The 19,427-nt window shown below is 46.6% G+C and overlaps 1 protein-coding gene across 3 annotated transcripts in view; it reads left to right on the top strand.

The window, feature by feature from the left end:
• LOC144109413 (collagen alpha-1(XII) chain-like) overlaps window positions 1-15,747 on the top strand; it is a 38,607-nt gene extending 22,860 nt beyond the window's left edge. For 2 of the 3 annotated variants that reach the window (XM_077642202.1, XM_077642201.1), the window contains exons 8-11: window positions 3,322-3,422; window positions 6,116-6,329; window positions 8,007-8,195; window positions 13,792-15,747. In XM_077642202.1, the coding sequence (XP_077498328.1) occupies window positions 3,322-3,422; window positions 6,116-6,329; window positions 8,007-8,195; window positions 13,792-13,904 (617 nt within the window). In that variant the 3' untranslated portion in view covers window positions 13,905-15,747. The remainder of the gene's footprint in view (window positions 1-3,321; window positions 3,423-6,115; window positions 6,330-8,006; window positions 8,196-13,791) is intronic. The other variant, XM_077642199.1, reaches the window with a different exon arrangement.
• The last annotated feature ends 3,680 nt before the right edge of the window (window positions 15,748-19,427 follow it).

Genomic DNA, 19,427 nt, shown 5'->3' with positions numbered 1-19,427 from the left:
AAATCGCAGATTATTTTGGTATTCTCATTTATTCTTATTCCCAACTGTTCCCAATTCAGGCCTCGAAATACCTCCTGTAAACATGCGGTGAACAGCATTGGCGAGATCGTGTCTCCTTGCCTGACGCCCTTCCTTATTGGAATTTTATCGCTGACTTTATGTAGAACTATAGTAGCTGTGCAATTGCTATATATATCCAGTATTTTGACATAAGGTTCTTCTACCCCCTGATTACGCAATGCCTATATGACTGCTGAGGTTTCCACTGAGTCGAATGCTTTCTCGTAATCAATGAAAGCTATATATAAAGGTTGGTTATATTCGGCGCATTTCTCTATCACCTGATTGATAGTGTGAATATGACCTATTGTGGAATATCCTTTACGAAAGCCTGACTGATCATTTGGTTGATTAAAGTCTAAAGTTGTCCTGACTCTATTAGCGATTACCTTAGTAAATACTTTGTAGTCAACGGATAGTAAGCTGATCGGCCTGTAATTTTTCAAGTCCTTGGCGTCTCCCTTCTTATGAATTAAGATAATGTTTGCATTCTTCCAAGCTTCTGGTACAGTCGAGGTCATAAGGCATTGCGTATACAGGGTGGCTAGTTTTTCTAGCACGATGTCCCCTCCATCCTTCAACAGATCTGCTGTTACCTGATCCTCCCCAGCTGCTTTTCCCCTTTTCATTACTTTTAAGGCTTTCTTTACTTCATCTTTCGTTACTGGCGGGATGACGCATTGCTGTGCACTGCTGTCTTTCTCATTAACGCTCTGATTACATTGGCTGCTGTACAGGTCTGTGTATAACTCTTCGGCTACGTTAACTATCTTATCCATATTGCTAATGACATTGCCCTGCTTGTCTCATAGTGCATACATCTGGTTTTTACCTATGCCTAGTTTCCTCTTCACTGCTTTTAGGCTACCTCCGTTCTTTATAGCATGCTCGATTCTCTCCATATTAAATTTCCTTATGTCGGCTACCTTGCGCTTATTTATTAACTTTGATAGCTCCGTTAGTTCTATTCTATCGGTAGGGTTAGATGCTCTCATGTTTTGGCGCTTCTTACTCAGATCTTTCGTCACCTGAGATAGCTTCCCGGTATCTTTTCGAACTGTCCTACCGCCTACTTCTACTGCGCACTCCGTAATTATTGATGTCAGATTATCATGCATTGAAGAACATCAAGATCATCTTCCTCAGTTAAAACCAAATATCTGTTTTGCAGCGCTATCCTAAACTCCTGTGCTTTCCCTCTTACGGCTAACTCGTTAATGGTCTTCTTCTTCACTAGCTTCTTCCGTTCCCTCTTCAAGTCTAAGCTAATTCTAGACCTTACCATTCTGTGGTCGCTACAACGCACCTTTCCGAGGACGGCCACATCCTGAATGATGCCAGGTTTAGCGCATAGTATGAAGTCGATTTCATTTTTAATCTCACCATTGGGGCTCTTCCAGGTCCACTTCCTGTTTTCTCGTTTGCGGAAGAGGGTATTCATGATCCGTAAATTATTTCTATCCGCGAATTCGACTAATAACTCTCCCCTGCTATTTCTAGAGCCTATCCCATAGTCACCTACCGCGTGGTCGTCAGCCTGGTCGTCAGCCTGCGGTACGCTAAGAGTGCCTACTATGGTGCGGTGCATCGACTGCAGCAACGCGCCTCACAACTGTCCTTACGCTTTGAATCCCTTACGGCAAGAGTCCCAAATAATTGCGTTCACTTTCAAATAACACATAGTGCATATAAAGCTTCGAAACATGTTACTTGAATATAGCGCTTTCTTTATGATCCTCTCTTTTTTCCTGTTCTCCCTGCATTGTGCTCTTCACAGTGGCGTCCTTCGAGGCGTTCTCAAGGAAGCCGTGTAGTGGCGTTCCTGGGGCCAGATTACGTAACTGTCAATTAGGAAAATTGTCAAAAACTTGTCACAAAGGTGTCAGTAAGCCTCGCTCCTATTCGTCGGTCGTGGCCGGTGGCCATATTGCTCTTTTGCGTCATGGGTGGCTGCAGATGACGTCACAGATGTGGCAGAAGTGACGAATTTGCACACGTAATTATGCAGCCGCTATTTGACACTTTTTTGTCACAGTTTTGAAGCCGTCAATTTGACCGTTGCCTTTGTGACAGAAAATGGCGGCGGTGTAGGCGGCGATACGAATGAGGCGGCTGCGCCGGCGCGAGCAACGGTGAAGGAGGGCGCACGAAGACACATTTGATTATGTTTGACTTGCCGGACAGGCTGTTTCGAAGCCTTTTTCGACTGGAGAAGCAGGCTGTGGAGTGGCTTTGCGACTTATTGGGAGGTTTGCGTACGAGCGCGGTGTCGGTGCGGCGGCAGGTGCTGTGTGCACTGCGGTTATTTGCCATGGCAGGCTTTCAGGCTGCTATTGGTAGCAAGGCGCACGTCTGCATCGCACAACCGACGGTGAGAAAATGCGTACAGCGGGTGTTGGAGGCAATCTGTAAAGTTAGTGCGCAGAAGGGGTGGGTGCCGGCGTCACATCTGTGACACACAGCTACATATAAATATGAGACACGCTTATGTTGGCAAACCACTTAATTTTTCCCAGCAAATGGCACTTCGTGGTCGTCTTCTGTTTCCTAAGGGGAAAGAAACAAACAACCACTCGTCACATACTGCAACGCCTCACCTTTTGGCATTTTTGTCATCGATCGAAGGAGCCGAACAACAGACTTCAACAAGTTGTCTTCGTCGATTTCGTTCCAAGCGCTTCTTGCAAGTTCACTCGGTAGTCACGCAACCTTCACTGCATTTGTTGAAAGTTTTCTGCTCACTTAAGTCAACCGCACAGTAGCTCGATTCCAGACGGCGCTTAAAAAAAAAACAATAACGCGGCGTGGAACAGCTGCTTTCGTGCAAAGCGGCCTTTTTACTGCCGTCAGCACAACCCCGCGGCACTGAAAGTTACCCACCAGCCAATTTAATAGCACAACTTCGAACGCTTTTTATTTTGGTTAATATTTTCAAACTTTAAACACAATGTTTTGGCAAAATATAATATTAGTTATTTTCATCGTTGCTCATTTCTTATTTCTTTTTACAAAAAAATAAGCACACGGTTCCTCGAATGGTCTCGGGGCGCCGCCCTGCCGTAATTGGCTGATTCCTCTTTGCGTCACGTGGTGACATCTCATCGTTTCGTCATTTTGACGTCACTGTCAATAACTTGTGTCAGAATTTGTCACAGCTGCGTAACCTGGCCCCTGATTACAATTTATATCTGTTGCTCAAAGGGACGCGGTGGCTGTCGAAAATCCTTCCATTACAACGCCATCTCCATGTGTTCACCGCAGGGCCTAAGATCACCGTCGAGCATGGAGCTAACATGCAGAGCAAAGATGGGACATCTCTGCTGCGCTGGACGTGCGTTAACGGCACTGTAGATTATCTGCAGGTAAGGGAGACCAAAGAACAACGAACAGACGCCTTTAGAAAACAACTTTCCGTGAATTAGATTAATAATATGCCTTATATTTACAAGGCCCCGCCAGCGCATATTTTAATGCTACCTTGGCTATGCTCCTCTCGAAGCAATATGGACGGGGTTTCTCTGATAACTCTTCAAGTGTCATTTCATCGTGCTATTTTTTTCTTTACCAAGATCATGGCGATGCTACCCGTCACCTAACCGATGTTGGCGGTAACGCGTTACAAGTAACGGCGTTACCGGCAACGCATTACTTTCTTGGTAACTTATTAACGTACTCGTTGCCATTTCGGAACTGTAACAGGTAACGTACTTACGTTAACTTTCTGCGGTAACGTGAGGTGTGATGTTACTAGGTAGTTTTTATTCCAGTTGTCCTCCTCTCCGCCTCTGCTTCAGAAAAAAAAAGCGCAGAGAGCCTATAGTGATGTTTCAAATAAGCAAAATGTAGAGGTGCTCTCGACGACCCTTGTTGCATGGCAAAAAATACCTGCCCTCGACGACGCTACCAATTAAAAGAATACCAATAAAGCACGAAACACGTGCACGAACACGCATTTACACACTTATCTTGACCTACCTCCCCTTCTGAAACCACTCACATACACAACTTAAGCGTTGTGCACTGTTTGCTACTTCTAGCAGTTTATATTTGTCTCGTAAATATTAGCGTGTGGTTAAGTTTCATGCTCCTTGCGAGCGCGTGGTCTTTCGCCGTAAGCTCGTTACCAGTTGGTGCGCCTTCTCAGTACCCCTTATAAAGGCCACAGACATTTTCAAGGCATTTTCCTTCGCTTTCACCAATTCTGAGCATGTATGCCTCACAATAAAGCTTCACAGTTGAAACTGCCACTGAAGCATCCGTTCCTCTTCTTCTGGTCATCATTTCTGCTTCCTTCCGTATGTTGTTCCACGGCTGCTTTTACTACTGGTGGCAGACGCCCGACGTACGGGATTCTTCACTGTTTCGCTCCGCTACCGCTACGAGGCGCTTCAATTTTTCGTTTAGAGATTCTAAATGCAGCAAATATGAATTATAAAATCATTAGCGATTTACAAAAGGCAGCCAAAGAAAAGTGAAATTAATTGGCGCAATTTTCAGGCAATGCATTAAAAATAGGGGTCATTTAAGTTCAATCTTAAGGGTATGACGCGACAGCATTAATGGTGATTTGCTGCTTTCTTTCTTAATTGATACCTCTTTTAATTACACACACTCATTAGTATACATCCGTAGTGATACTAAACCACATGATAAACCACAAGACACATAAGGTCTCCCTTTAAAGATTTCAATGATGGCGCCTCAGTGGCTTAAGGATAGCGTGTCTGATTCGAAACCAAACGAAACTATTTTCAGCGTAATTACTTTAAATTCGAATATGTTATAATGACATTTTAGTCATCGTACTGCCTCATAAACACATTTTCACCTGAGTTTTATTCATTATCCTTCCATAACTCAATTTGGGACGTCACAACTCTCTCGACCATTCCTGAATTAGAATGAGAATGCACACCGCTTTTCCAGCAAACGTCCTCTCTAACTCTGTTGCTTTAAAAACAAAAAGCATCAAATGGAAAAGCATCATCCGAAAGCGCACTCTGCTTACACAGTTCACCGCATCGAGCCGTTTGAGCGTCTGTCATTTTTTTATTTTGCTTCTTACTCCCCGCAGTAGAACAATCAGTGTAAGATACTTCAAGTATTCAATACACTTCGATACTGGTTCATAGAGACCCCGAGAGGGGCTAAAAGAAGGCTAGCAATGTCTTCGATAAAGGTATTTGATAGAAATGTCTCTCTACAAATCGTTTGACAAATTTCATAGCTAAGTTGTTTCTTAATTATCCACAACGTTTTTCGAATGAAGCACCCTAAATGCAGTTAACGATCGCTAGAACTTGGCCCTAAGTTCGTTTTCGTGACATGTTACGGCACTGTTTTCTAAGCATTCATTCATAATATGGTGGAACATTGTGTGCAAGTCGTATAAAGGGTGTCTCATTTAAGATTTGACACAATTTTTAAGAATAGACCTTTTGAATTAGAAGAGCGCCTTTTTCGGTGTAGCGTTGTCAGTGGTGTAGTACATCAGAACCCAGCTAAGGCATGCTAACTAGCAGGCTGGTTAGCTACATTGAATAGTTAACTTTTTAACTATTACTGTAAGACTTCTTAATCATTGAAAGGCGTGTAGCCAAGCGTAATTAATATTCATATCAGGTTTTAGCATTTCGACAACATGGCGACCCTGGCCGCTGTGGCCCAACAAATTTCGGCTACTTCGACGAGTTATGTGCACTGGAGACGTTGCTTTGCCTGCAAGCTTCTCGAAAGCGCATGTATTTTGTCGCGATGTAGCCAAATGTGTCCAAAGAGTATGCCTAGGCTCCATCTTGCGTTGCGCATGCTGTACGGGCTGTGGCGCATGCACCAAAAGTAAAGTAATCCTTTGAATCCTGCTATAATTCAAAAGCAGCTCGTCAAAGGGCAGGCAAAATATTCGTCATTGCTCATGCGTTTCCACTCAGGTGATTAAATAGCGCACATATGCTCAAGCAAAGCTTAGTGCATTCGTACAATGGTTCTGGCACTCCTGAACCACGCAGGTAAGTTTGCATGTCAGTAGGTTCTAATTTCCACTCTGTTTACGCAGTACAGCACCACAGAAGCCGAGGAGTGGAGCACCTGCAACAACTCGGCCATTTGTGACGTCACGGTGGACCATGGACATACAGCCACGCTCACGACTGGTTTCCTCAGACTTACGCACGGCGTGACGGAAGGCATCCTGATGGTTTGGGTTCGCGGTTGCAACAGCTACGGATGCGGACATGAATCGTCCGTGAGCGTGAACCTGCTCTATGCAGGTATGGGCGCTTGCTTTCGAGTTTAGAGAGTTGTTCTTTTTCTTCTTTTTTGACCCTGGGGAACCCCTTGATTAAAATAACAACTGAGATGTTCCTATCACACGTGTGCGTGCGTAACGTCGTTGCCAGCTGTACACTTCAGTTATCTGTATTCTAACTCCCGCGCCATTTTGGCAACAAAAAAAATGTCAGCAAGTATTCGCTCTTCTGAAGTTCACTGAAGTAGAAATGCAGTGTGGAGACATCTTGCGCAAGACTGACGACCAACGCAGTTAAAGAATATTTGAGTGTACTTGCGCGGAACTCCGTAAGAGCGAGCACGAACGTTTGGCTGTTCTTCCTACAGTGTAAACACGAATTCGCCTATATGGGAGTATAAATAGAGTAAACAGTTCTCTGCGCACTCTTTTATGTAAAAGTGAGTGTGCTAGAAGACAGCGTACTTTCTTTTTGCACCTTTCTGTTTTGAGTGTATATCTCTGCCCCTTTCAACCCTTTCCTTAATGGCTTTCTTCACAGTGTGGTTCAAATGACCTCGCATTATTATACGTGCTGCTATCACGCTTTTGCTAACTATTACAACCCCTTATGCTGACGGTGCGTTGAAAGGAGTTTCGAAGCTTTTCGCGGCATCCTACGACCGCGTGTCCTGCAGCAGATATCTCGATATAATGGCTGCACAGATGCACATAGACCGTTCATAAGGTGTTTCGAAGTGTTTCGCGGCATCCTCACAGGGCCTCTAGCAGGACCCTCGCTAGACAGGCTTAATGTTTGCAGAAAGGAAAGCAATCGCGTCATTGGATTTGGAAAAGGCATGCGCTGAAAAAATTATTTTCAAATTAAACCGAGCTACCAGAAAAGCTCGATCACATATTTGGCTCAAGATCCGCTTTTCTTGCTTGTCAAGGCCCGGTATGCCGGCCACGTTTGTGTCTTTTACTCTGGAAACTTGAAAACGCTTCTTATACCTCCTTGCCAACCTGCTTCTTGACATAATCGGGCCAATTGCCTACAATGGTTAGGGTGTTATCCGGCGCTCCCACGGTAGATGACTCGTACAGAAGCCCACCTGGCCGATGCAGTACTGGTCACCGGTAAGTGACGACCACTGGAGAACGAAACGGTTTTAACGCGAGAGCGTTGGTACCTCCATGTGGGAAACAAACTGCCCGGTGGCGGCGGCGGCGTTGGCGGCTGTTTGAACAACCGGCCGCTCCGGCAACTTAGATGGCCTACGTAGGTCACGTGACCTTGTGGCACCATCGTATCTGCCATCCGGATTGTGAGCAAACTGACCACCGTGGCAGGTGGCAGTTAAAATATTGATTGGTCGCACACGTTGCTCGGGAAGAGCAACCTGGTTCGCACAAGCCCCACCGATGGCAGCACCTGCCATCGCAGGGCAGTGGCGCATCGCTTAACCGCTGCACCACTGCGCCAAGACGGGTGTGAGGATTCTCAGGGATCTGTAAATGTAATGTCGAGAATTACCAATTCCGCATATGTTAGCATTAAACCATTGCCACTATCGCGTCATACTCTTAAGCCGGACATTAAGTGCCTCCTCAAGTGCCCATAAGTGGTCGTCACACTGATGAAGTCCTACGTCATAGTGTCGGAGAAAAAAACCATGAACTGCGCTTTTTCTCACCAGGATTACTTTCTACATTTCAGGTCCATCGGCACTGACTTCGCTTTCGATTACCCCCTTTGACCGCACTGGTATAATCCGCTGGTATGCGTCGAGTTTGGGCAGACACGACGGCATCGAGATTACGTGGAAATGCAATGACAAAACGAAGCTTGTTTACCACAGAAGGATTTGGCAAGAATTCCGATACGGCACGGAAGCGCACATCGAGGGTAAGACACTTGTCTCGTCCCTAGAGGCTCGTGAGTGTATTTCATACGGAATGAAAGGGAGGTGATGATGTCAGTAAAGAATGTGAGCATGTCAAATATTTCCACCAACCGAGCTGACATTAAAGTAATAGGCAGCCAAAGTGTTGCATTTGACATAAGAAGCGAAAAAAATTGGCAGGGCTTAGCTCGGCTATGCCAGGATATACGTATATACGTAGCGAAAGCTAAGGCATAGCTTAGTTAGCCTTGGTTAATCTTTATTGCAAGTCCAGGTTAGTCCGGTTGTTTGGCTAGTTGTTGTCACGTGGTTCGTCACGCGGTTGGTCACGTGACCAATCACGTGGTTGGTCACGTGGTGCGGTGCGACCACGGTGGGAATGCGAGCATGGCGAAACAGCGAGTTCGTGTTCAATGTAGCTTTCGCTACAAAAAGTTGTTTTTTTTTTGGAGCAGGTATTTTCTTCGAACGGAAAGAAAAATGCACGTTCGCGAGAATTTCACAAAGGAAGAGTGCGGAATTGCAGTGCCTCCGTTGACTTTTCTTACAATTTCATTTGTGAAAACTACAGCGACAACCATTATCGACGACAATCGACGATGAATAAGTGATGAGGCTAGAAGACACTTCTGCAATACACTACCTTGTTTGTGTAAAGTGTCAGTTTTGCTTGGGCCCGTTATGACTTGTATTTATGTCTTGTTTGGTTTGATTAATGGTTTATGGGGGTTTAACGTCCCAAAGCGACTCAGGCTAATGATTTGTTTATGATTTATGATTTGTTTCAAATGTAAACCCAGGGCGCTTTTTAGGCCGTACTCATGACCCGGTATTTTTTTTAGCACACTCTCAGCTTTAGGGCCCACTTTTCTAAAGCCCTATAGATATAGTAGCTTAGGGTTCTGGTTCAACTCATGGTGGACATAGATAGAATCAGCGCTGTGAAATATCTTTCAAAAACCACTGCCTACTAAAGCTCTGGTGCATCATTCCGGTAAGCAGCTGCTGGGTTTCTAGTAGACACTTCGTTATGTTGCTGTACTGCAGTGACGGTGATAGCGAGCAGGTGCAATGCGCTGTGGGCGTGACCCTTGGGTCTAGCGACAACACCAGCTTAAAGAGAAGTTAAACATTTTTTTTGGATTTCTACCCAAAATCAAGGTTTCAAATGTATGAAGGTTGCAAGTGAAGGATGATTTTTTTTGCACTAGCATTTAAATTGGTGAAGTTTAATCGCCGCTTAAAGCTGCACCGACACCGATAATCTGCTTTTTCTCACTGCGGTAATGAAGTAAGGAGAAGTTCAATGATAACCTCATAAGTGGTGAGATTTCAGATTTCCGCAACCTTCGGCTGCACACTGCAATGTGTCGTTGGATGCCGCCAAACAACGCTCCGTGAGCTTGGCAGTCAGTGGCGCCGCTTTTCTTCCTTCGAGCAAGCGTGTCTACGTTGAACATGCATCTCCGCAGTACATGACGTCATCATGAGGGCACTTGCATGGCGATACACGTTCCGGAGAAGCCTGACCGCCGTCGCGGCTTTATTCCCAGATTACATCAATGTTTCAGACGCTAACTGAAGAAGACTTCGCATGCTTTACGTGCAAGTTTTTCCACATTAGATCTATTTAAGCTGGTTGAGCTCTGAAACTTTTTCGGTCACCTTTTCAGAAAGGAGAAGAACCCCGGCTAACCTCTTCTTCCAGGCACTATACACAGGTTGTTTCAAATAACACATTACGCAATTTTTAAAAAGAGGCTTTTTGAGTTAAAAGAACGCTTTTTTCGGCTTAGCGTTTTCAGCGCTGTAGTACATCGGAATACAGCTGTGACGTGCTAACTGGCAGGCTGGTTGACTATTATTGAATAGTTAACTCTTTAACTATTACTCTTAGGCTCGTTAATTATCGAGAGGAGTGGAGCCCACCGTAAGTAATATCCATATCAGTTTTTAAACTTTCGAAAACCCAGGTTACCCTCGGCGCTGTGGTCCAGCAAATTTTAACTATTTCTATGTGTTCCGAGCACTGGAGAGGTTGCTTTGCCTGCAAGCTTCCCTAAAGCGCATGTATTTTGGCGCGATGTAGCCAAAATTTGTTCGGCCACAGCGCCGACGGTGACCATAATTTAGAAATTCTGAAAACTGAAATGGATATTACTTACGGTGGACTACATGCATCTAGATAATTAAGGAGCTTATTAGAAATCGTTAAAACATGAACTATTCAATATTAGTTAACCAGCCTCCTAGATAGTACGTCTCAGCTGTATTCTGATGTACTACGCCGCTGACACTGCTATGCCGAATAAGCGACTTTCTAACTCAAACAGCTTATTTAAAAATTGTGTAAAGTCTTAAGTGAAAGGCCCTGTACGTTACTACTGGGAAGTGGTAGTCGTGGTTTGATCAATTGATTCGTTCCAGCCGGCGCTTGCTTGCACGTTTCGTGAAAGGCAAGCGTGTGCATTCACACCTCACTTGCGTAACGTCACACCAGCCGGGCGTGACTTCACACCGCTCGTGCAAGTCTAGGCGCTGTTGTTCGCCATCGCCGTATGTCATTGTCCAACACAGATACCCGGCCGAACGACAGCGTTCTTAGCGTGTGTGGCTGTGCTTTTCTCGAGTTTTAAAAGTTCATTCACGCATTCGTAAGAACGTATCCTGTCCCTTCACCTCCACACGCCATCGCACATCACCACAGCATGACGCTGTGTCAGAATAGCCGCTATCTCTTGTCAGTGCACGTTAAAGATCCCCAGGTGGTCGAAATTACTCCGGAGCCCTCCACTACCGCACCTCTTTCTTCCTTCTTTCACTCCCTCCTTTATCCCTTCCCTTAAGGCGCGGTTCATGTGTCTGCCGAGATGCGAGACAGATACTGCGCCATTTCCTTTCCCCCAAAACTTGGTTTCTGAGGCCGCTATCTCTTGTGGCGTGCCTATTTCGCATGCTAACGCGCTCTGTCCATCGAGGTATTAGCAGGTACGGGTCAATAAGTTGAGCCTGACGAAGAGAAATGTGATAAAAGTTGCCCGCCGTTTGTTTTCAGTTTGTGGCCATTTAAGAATTGCAGTGAATGCCATATCTCACTAGAATGAAGTACTTTTAAGATGATTTATAACTAAGAAAAATATTGGGCAAATATTGAGCAAGGAATTTTTTCTCGCTTTCGTCCTGGCTAGCAAAGTTTTTTTTTCTGTCGAGAGAGTAGAACATTCGGGAAATAATAATAATAATTGGTTTTTTGGGGGAAAGGAATTGGCGCAGCATCTGTCTCATATATCGTTGGACACCTGAACCGCGCCGTAAGGGAAGGGATAAGGGAGGGAGTGAAAGAAGAAATGAAGAAAGGTGCCGTAGTGGAGGGCTCCGGAATAATTTCGACCACCTGGGGATCTTTAACGTGCACTGACATCGCACAGCACACGGGCGCCTTAGCGGTTTTCCTCCATAAAAACGCAGCCGCCGCGGTCGGGTTCGAACCCGGGAACTCCGGATCAGTAGTCGAGCGCCCTAACCACTGAGCCACCGCGGCGGGGGGAAATAAAAAAAATGATTTTTGCGGAAAGGAAATGGCACAGTACCGGTCTCTCATACAGGCGGACACCTGAACCGCACCGTAAGGGAAGGGATAAAGGAGGGAGTTACAGAAGAAAGGAAGAAAAAGGTGCCGTAGTGGAGGGCTCCGGAATAATTTCGACCACGTGGAGATCTTTAATATGCGCTGACATCGCACAGCACGCGGGCGCCTATGCGTTTCGCCTCCATCGAAGCTCTGGCGCCGCGGTCGGAATCGAACCCGGGAACTCCGGGTCAGTAGCCGAGCGCCCTAACCGCTGCGCCACCACGGCTGGTCAACATTCGGGTACAACGTCCAATTTGTGACACAAAACACCTATGGCATTCAGATTACTGCTTCTGAGATGGTTCAAAATAACACTGTGCGTTTCATTATCACTGATTGCAACCGCACTGCAAGCATAACTACAATGAAATCTAGTCTTTCTCTTCCATTGTTGTCACTTCGTCGCAAAGTGGCTCGTATCGCTTTGTTTCGCAAATTGTACCATCACCCCATACTGCGCGGTCGCCTTATCCCACAGCCATTTCATGTCTCCCATCGTACTGATCATCCTCATAAATTCGGTTTTGAAGCTTGTAATACCAAATATTTTTCTCAACCATTCTTGCCGCGTTGCTCACATTACTGGAATCTCCTTCCCGCAGATATTGCCGACCTTAATAATTACGAGATGTTCCGAAAAGCCATGGCTAGCATTGTATACTCAGGTGTTATTTAAATTTGTCTCTATGCGGTATTTTTCTAATTTTATTCTTCTTTTTCCACTCCCTCTCTGTAATGCCTATGGCCCTGAGGGGTAGAATGAATGAATGAATAAAAAAATAAAAATAAATAAATAAATAATCATTTTAATGCGAAAACACTCAATACCCTCACGAGCAGTGACCAATAATCTTGTCATTTTTTAATCTTGTGGTCTTTGTATCTTGTGCCGTTGCCTAGCAAAGGCACAGTCAATATCCACGACTGGGAGTCGAGCCATCGGTGGCTCGAAGAGATCAGCTTCAGAGGCCACTGCGCGAGAGTACTGGGCAATCACCACAGCCTGACACATGCACCCCACGTTAAATATCAGCACACTCTCGTGTTGTGCATTGCTTGCCGTCGTTTTCATCAACGTCCATCTGCGGCGTGAACAGATCAGATCGACTTAGCCTTATAATAATAATTGGTTTTTTGGGGAAAGGAAATGGCGCAGTATCTGTCTCACATATCGTTGGACACCTTAACCGCGCCGTATGGGAAGGGATAAGGGAGGGAGTGAAAGAAGAAAGGAAGAAATAGGAGCCGTAGTGGAGGGCTCCGGATTAATTTCGACTACGTGCACTGATATCGCACAGCACACGATCGCCTTTTGCGTTTCGCCTCCATAGAGTGAGTGAGTGAAAACATTTATTGATCCATCCAAGAGATTCGCGGATTCGAAAGCTCCGTCGTCTTCGTTCTTGGCGCTGGCGATCGGAGTCTTCTCTTCAGCATGCTAATCACCACGAGCTAATCAGGCTAAAGACATGCTTTCGAATGTCTACTTAGTTCAGCTATATTTAAAATCCCGCCTTATTTTTTGTTTCAAACCTTTATTGCGCCCCGCCGCGGTGGCTCAGTGGTTAGAGCGCTCGGCTACTGATCCGGAGTTCCCGGGATCGAACCCGACCACGGCGGCTGCGTTTTTATGGAAGAAAAACTCTAAGGCGCCCGTGTGCTGTGCGATGTCAATGCACGTAAAAGATCCCCAGGTGGTCGAAATTATTCCGCAGCCCTCCACTACGGCACCTCTTTCTTCCTCTTTTTTCACTCCCTCCTTTATCCCTTCCCCTACGGCGCGGCTCAGGTGTCCAACGATATATGAGACAGATACTGTGCCATTTCCTTTCCCCAAAAACCGATTATTATTAACCTTTTTTGCCTATTCTTCGCATACTGTATCCGAATCGCCAACTGTCAAACATGTCACAGCCATTAGTGAATGTATCCTCCCCTGCACTTATGCTATTTCGTTCACTTTTCAGATTGGTCCAGGGGCGTGGAGAATTGTAAGTTCAACGTATCAGCGTACATGGACGACAAGGACGGGACAACTCACTACAGTCCACCAATAGAAGCCACTCCAGAAAGTTCATAGGAGCTGATTTGAATGTTCGGATGTACACTCTTCTGTGCACCAAGTTATCTCTGGGTTTGACTCAGTGCTGGATCGAAATAAGAGTGATACCACAGGCTTCCAGAATGCATGCAAAGATTTCAATTGCTATTTTTCTTAGCACATAATGAAATTAGGTCACCCTGTGAATTTTAGATGCTGCTGTCTGGACCATCGAGTGTGGACAGTGCACATTCTGTTCGCACTGCTCCGTTTCTACACCCGAAGGTGCTCTTCTTCTGGCTTCTGACACCCTAAACCGAGAATGTCATAAAAACAAAAGCGAGGCGGATCTGTTTTGATGCCGCACCAGGGGCGAGAATATCTTAACACAGAAGAAATGATATTCATGGAAGCTTAGCTGCTTCCACTCGATCGCAGTTATTCATCGCATTGCAAACGCCAACAAGTTTCGCTTTAGTTAATTTTGTGCGAGTGACGCTCTTCAAGAATGTCGATGTGTCTGACAGATCGCTTTCGCTTTGCACTTACGGAGCGAGTTTATTTATTCGTTAAAATTCCGTTGTATTCATACGTTGTAGTTCAGCATTCACTTTGCACTTTGTTACTCGGCGTGCAGCTCACACCGTAGGAGCTGCTCCTTCTTTCAGTTGTATGGCACCCCAGCCTAGGAAATTTCGCAGTGCATTGAAATATACCAGAAAATTTATACGGCACCTACCTTATGGCATGTGTTGCTGCGCATGCGGATACCCCTTCCATACCAAACCTGTGCCAAAAAAAAAATGGAGGACGCTTAAGCTTCAGCTTTAAAGGGAAGCTGAAGCACTTTTCGTAAAAAATGAGTTCTCAACGTCATTTTATAGCTTTTAGTCCACTGAAAAAGAATATCTCCTTCAAAAAGAGCGAAAATAAGCGCAAAAAGCTGTTTTTTAGAAGAAAACGTGCCCCATCGCCCCCGGTGCCCCGAGCGAACGCCGCTCTTGCCCGCGATTGGTCGGGACCGTCATGACGTCATCCACGGGGATCTCCGGCCGGCACCGATGGCGTTGCTGCGTAGCGCGTTGCTTCAGCTGGCTTTTACGGACTACGTTTTGGAAATTATGGATAATTCAAGCAGTATTGAACAGTTCGGACTTTCGCCATGAATGTTCGAGCCATCAGCAGCTTCAGAAAACGGCGGAACCAACGACGCCGCGGAGTGCGCCGGCAGCGAAAGTCAAGTCGCGACATCTTCACGTGTTGGAAATCTCGAGTGGATAGATGGGTGGATGACAGCTTTTATTTCCACCGGAAATGGAGACCCTTTATTACTCACCACCCCCGGCACACAGGCTGGGAGGGCGGGGGCCGGAGCCTCCGTGAATAAAGGCTAACAATGACATTTTATCTCTTCGCGGAATCAGCCGCCAGGCGGATCGGCTTGTTTTTGCCGAGCGGGTTCTTTGCTGCGCAGCAGGGCTTCCCAGCTTTCTCTGCTATCAATATCTTCATCGACTCCGGGGTATTCGGCGCATTCCCATATTCTCTGCTTGCGGGTAACCGTGGAACCGCCGCACTGTCGGAACCTGGACGAGCGCGCCCAAACCTATTCCGAAATCGTTGTGAACTACAGACTACAGAAGAGAAAACTGGTGCCACCGCCTGAAAGAAGCTAATAGAGAAGCGACATGGCGGCGCCTTCAAGCCGGAAATTTTGTTAATCCAGTATGGGCATTTCACGTCCTACCAGGGTAACACAAAAACCAAATCTCGAGTGATACGTATGTTTTGCATAGGTGCATGCACGTTCATATCTTTTGTGTAGGTGCAAGTGGCAATAAAAAAAAGTAAATTGCGCTAAAACGTTGTCGTGTACGGCTGCTGCATAAAACCCTGGCCACCATCCTCTTTCCGGTGACAGTCTGTGCGTGTCTTTTCCTGTTCCTGCATCTTTTTCCGCTGTTTCTTTTTCTCTTCACCAACTTCGTGTAACCCCTGTAAGCGTGATATAGTTCAGATCACCGGCATGCTTACACGAGTCGCACGGGGTAAATCATTTGTTTGTTGATTTATTTATAGTTACTTGCCTAATTACTCCCGAAGGCCTTTTCGAACTACAAATGAATGCCAAACTGGATGAGTTGGAGTGGTTGCACTGCTGTACTGTAGCGCGAAGAGTCGAGGTGATCGGGAGGAAGGTCCCGTCTGTGCTTTCCTTCTGCCGCAAGTTCGGGCTACTGTTCAACCATGAAACTTCTGCACTTACCTCCGTGCGTTTTCTTTTTGCATGCTGAACACGCTTTTGAACAATAATTATGGCTGCGTTTCGGAACTCTCAGTGCTGCTCATCAAAACTAGTGTGCTGCGAGATATATATAGTTGCTGTTGTTGCGTATCGTGGTAACGAGCAGTATTACTTATGGCAGATATATGCGTACCGCGGCTCGACAACTTTGCCGTTCTGACTCAAGGACAAATTTGTATGAATTCTGGCGCCATTGTCGATCGTCAGCCATGACCAAGCGCTCATGAATGCAAATGTTTGCATTGCTCAAGTATACTAGGTTGATATAATCGGTTTTTTGTTCAGTTAGGTGCAGCGGCATGTGCTGCGCGCTGATGAAAGATTAAGAGAATTGCTTGTGCTGCCATGAGCTGCAAGCAATCAGGACAAACCCAAAAGGCACACAGTGCGTAACGAGCTCAAAAGAGTTCAAGACTGATTCACGTTCTTAGTATTCCAGCGCAACGGCACATAGCCAAAGAAAAGAAGACGGAAAAGAAGAAAAGAAGAAGGACGAACACAGCGCTGTGTTCGTCCTTCTTCTTTTCCGTCTTCTTTTCTTTCGCTGTGTGCCGTTGCACTAGAATACTATGAACGTGAATCAAGATTACCAACTAGCCCAAGAACTGACTCTACTGAAGTTCAAGACTGTGTGCCTCAAGGACAGTGCTGGAAGTGGCCTTAGCTCAGCATGGATGTGAACCAACTGGAAAAGGCAAAGAGTTTACAAACAGGTAAGAAAGTAAATAACGAAAAAAGAAATGTTGATGCACATATTTTGTGCAGGCAGTTTCGGCATGCTGCGTACCACCAGATTGACTGGTTAACGTGGAAGAGGCTGTGGGAGAACCACCAACGGATTCTACCAAGCTGTGTGCTGAGCGCTGTTCGAAAGAAGTACCATGCCAAACTGGTTTATATACAGGCGTTAAGGATATGACGCGATAGCGTTAATGTGTTAATACCCATACATGCGGAATTGGCGATTCTCTACTTTGCATTCATATGTACCTGGGAGTCCCCATGCACTCCTTGCGTAGTGATGGAGCGGCTAAGGGACGCGCCACTGCCCTGCGACGGCAGGCGCTGACACCGGTGGGTCTTGTGCTAGCCAAGCTGTTATTATCGAGCAAGCTCTCGCGATCAACCATTAATTTAACTGCCACCTGCCAGGGTGATGAATTTTCTTACAATCCTCGGGTAGGTTGTCACGTGATCTATGTTGCAAACCCAGATTCCTTCTCATTTGGGCAGCTGCCTGGGCCACCTTACGGCACGCTATTTATCGCTCACACCGCCGATGCCAGATTTTCTGCGTAATGGGGCAGTTAACGCTCTCGCGTTAATTTACGTCAGTTTGGTATGCGGCAAAATCACCCCTACAGACGTACCTCAGATCGGTGCCTCGGTTTGGTATCAGTCAGCAACACTCGCAGCATGTGGTCCCCCGAAAGCTGCCCTGCCCTCCTTTATCCCTTCCCTTACGGCGCGGTTCAGGTGTCCAACGATATATGAGACAGATACTGCGGCATTTCCTTTCCCCCGAAGCCAATTATTATTATTCGAGGGGTTCGCGCTGAAGAACACATGACCCTGTAGGAGTTTGGTTGCAAAGAATGGGTCCGCATGCCCATGAAGGCTTAGATACTGGACAGCATGCGGCTTGAATGACCAGCTTTATTCACGTGCGAGCGCCGATGTAACGAAGGTCGCTGCGTAAGAACAGCGCAGAAAGCCCGCGCAACGCGTTGAACTGTCAGCGGGGGCGCCATTCGGAGAGGCGTCTCAATCCTGACAGACCTGCCTTCCTTGGGACCGTTGATGAATGTCGGCAGGCAAGGAATTGCGAGAACGCAAAGTCATGAAGAGGAACTGTCCATTGCTTTCTTTTGCGGTACTTGCGCCGCTGCAACCGCCCCTCATCCTTGTCCTGCACGCGCCAATGGGGTCACTACGACTCGGCTTGAACCCCTATGCACAGCCGAAACTAAAAATGAGTTTGGCCAATGCAGACTGCGCCCACAAACCGGCTGGCTCCAACTCCGCGTCACTGGTTGATGGCGACATTCGCTGAAGTTGATGTGGCAGGTGAGGACATTCATTTATCCCTGGAAGTCATCATGCCCCTCCTGGCGCAGCAATGGAGCGGCTAAACGATGTGCCACTGCCCAGCGATGGCAGGGGCTCCCAGCGGTGGGCCTTCTAACCCAGGTTGCTCTTCCCAAGCGACCAATCGTTAATTTAACTGCCACCTGCCACGGTGGTCAGTTTTCTCACTATCCGATGGGCAGGTTGTGATAACGCTGGAAGGTCACGTGACCTAGGCGGCCCTCCTGCCTCCTAGGTTACTCTCTGGGACCACCTGCCAGAGCCACGCCCGTGTGTTTTTCGCTCACAGCGTCGACATCGGATTTTCTGGTGGACGGGGCCTTTAAGGCTATCATGTTAAAAAACAAATTTAAAAGGCTGTATTGATCGACCAAAGGAATCCTCGAGCCACAAAAACCGATCAACGCATATAGGAGCAGAGATCGAGCAGTAAGAAACTCCTCACCGGAGAACGCGCTCTTGCGCACCGAGCGCCGATTCGACGCATCGTCCCGCGCAAATGCGATTGAATAGGCCCGACTTGAGGGCATCGTAAAAGCCTTCGTTTCTTTCCCTGAAAGTTAGCAGACTCCGTCAACATTCTCAACGCCGCTGATCTCGCTTCCGCACGCTAATGCCAGATAGGATAGGATAAACTTTGATTGCTTTGATATTACGGTCGACGGAGTTCTTCCATCTTACTGGTGATGGCGTGGCTCTGTCTTGCAGGGTCTGCGCCCCTATTCCAGTGCACCGCCGAGCTTGGCTGCTCGCTGGGCATGGATGACTAATGCCAGAAATTCGCATCGGGTGCACGCGAAAAGGCGCTGTCCCTACTTTCCTCTGTATCGCTATCTGATGGATTTTTGGGCGACATCGAACCCGTGCAATTTAATAATAATTGGTTTTTTGGGGAAAGGAAATGGCGCAGTATCTGTCTCATATATCGTTGGACACTTGAACTGCGCCGTAAGGGAAGGAATAAAGGAGGGACTGAAATAAGAAAGGAATAGGTGCCGTAGTGGAAGGCTCCGGAATAATTACGACCACCTGGGGATCTTTAACGTGCACTGACATCGCACAGCACACGGGCGCGTTAATGTTTTTCCTCCATAAAAACGCAGCCGCCGCGGTCGGGTTCGAACCCGGTAACTAATAATAATATTAATTGGTTTTGGGGGAAAGGAAAT

This window comes from Amblyomma americanum, chromosome 11 (genome assembly GCF_052857255.1).
Source record: "Amblyomma americanum isolate KBUSLIRL-KWMA chromosome 11, ASM5285725v1, whole genome shotgun sequence".
NCBI lineage: Eukaryota > Metazoa > Arthropoda > Arachnida > Ixodida > Ixodidae > Amblyomma > Amblyomma americanum.
This window is presented reverse-complemented; position numbering and strand designations above follow the sequence as displayed.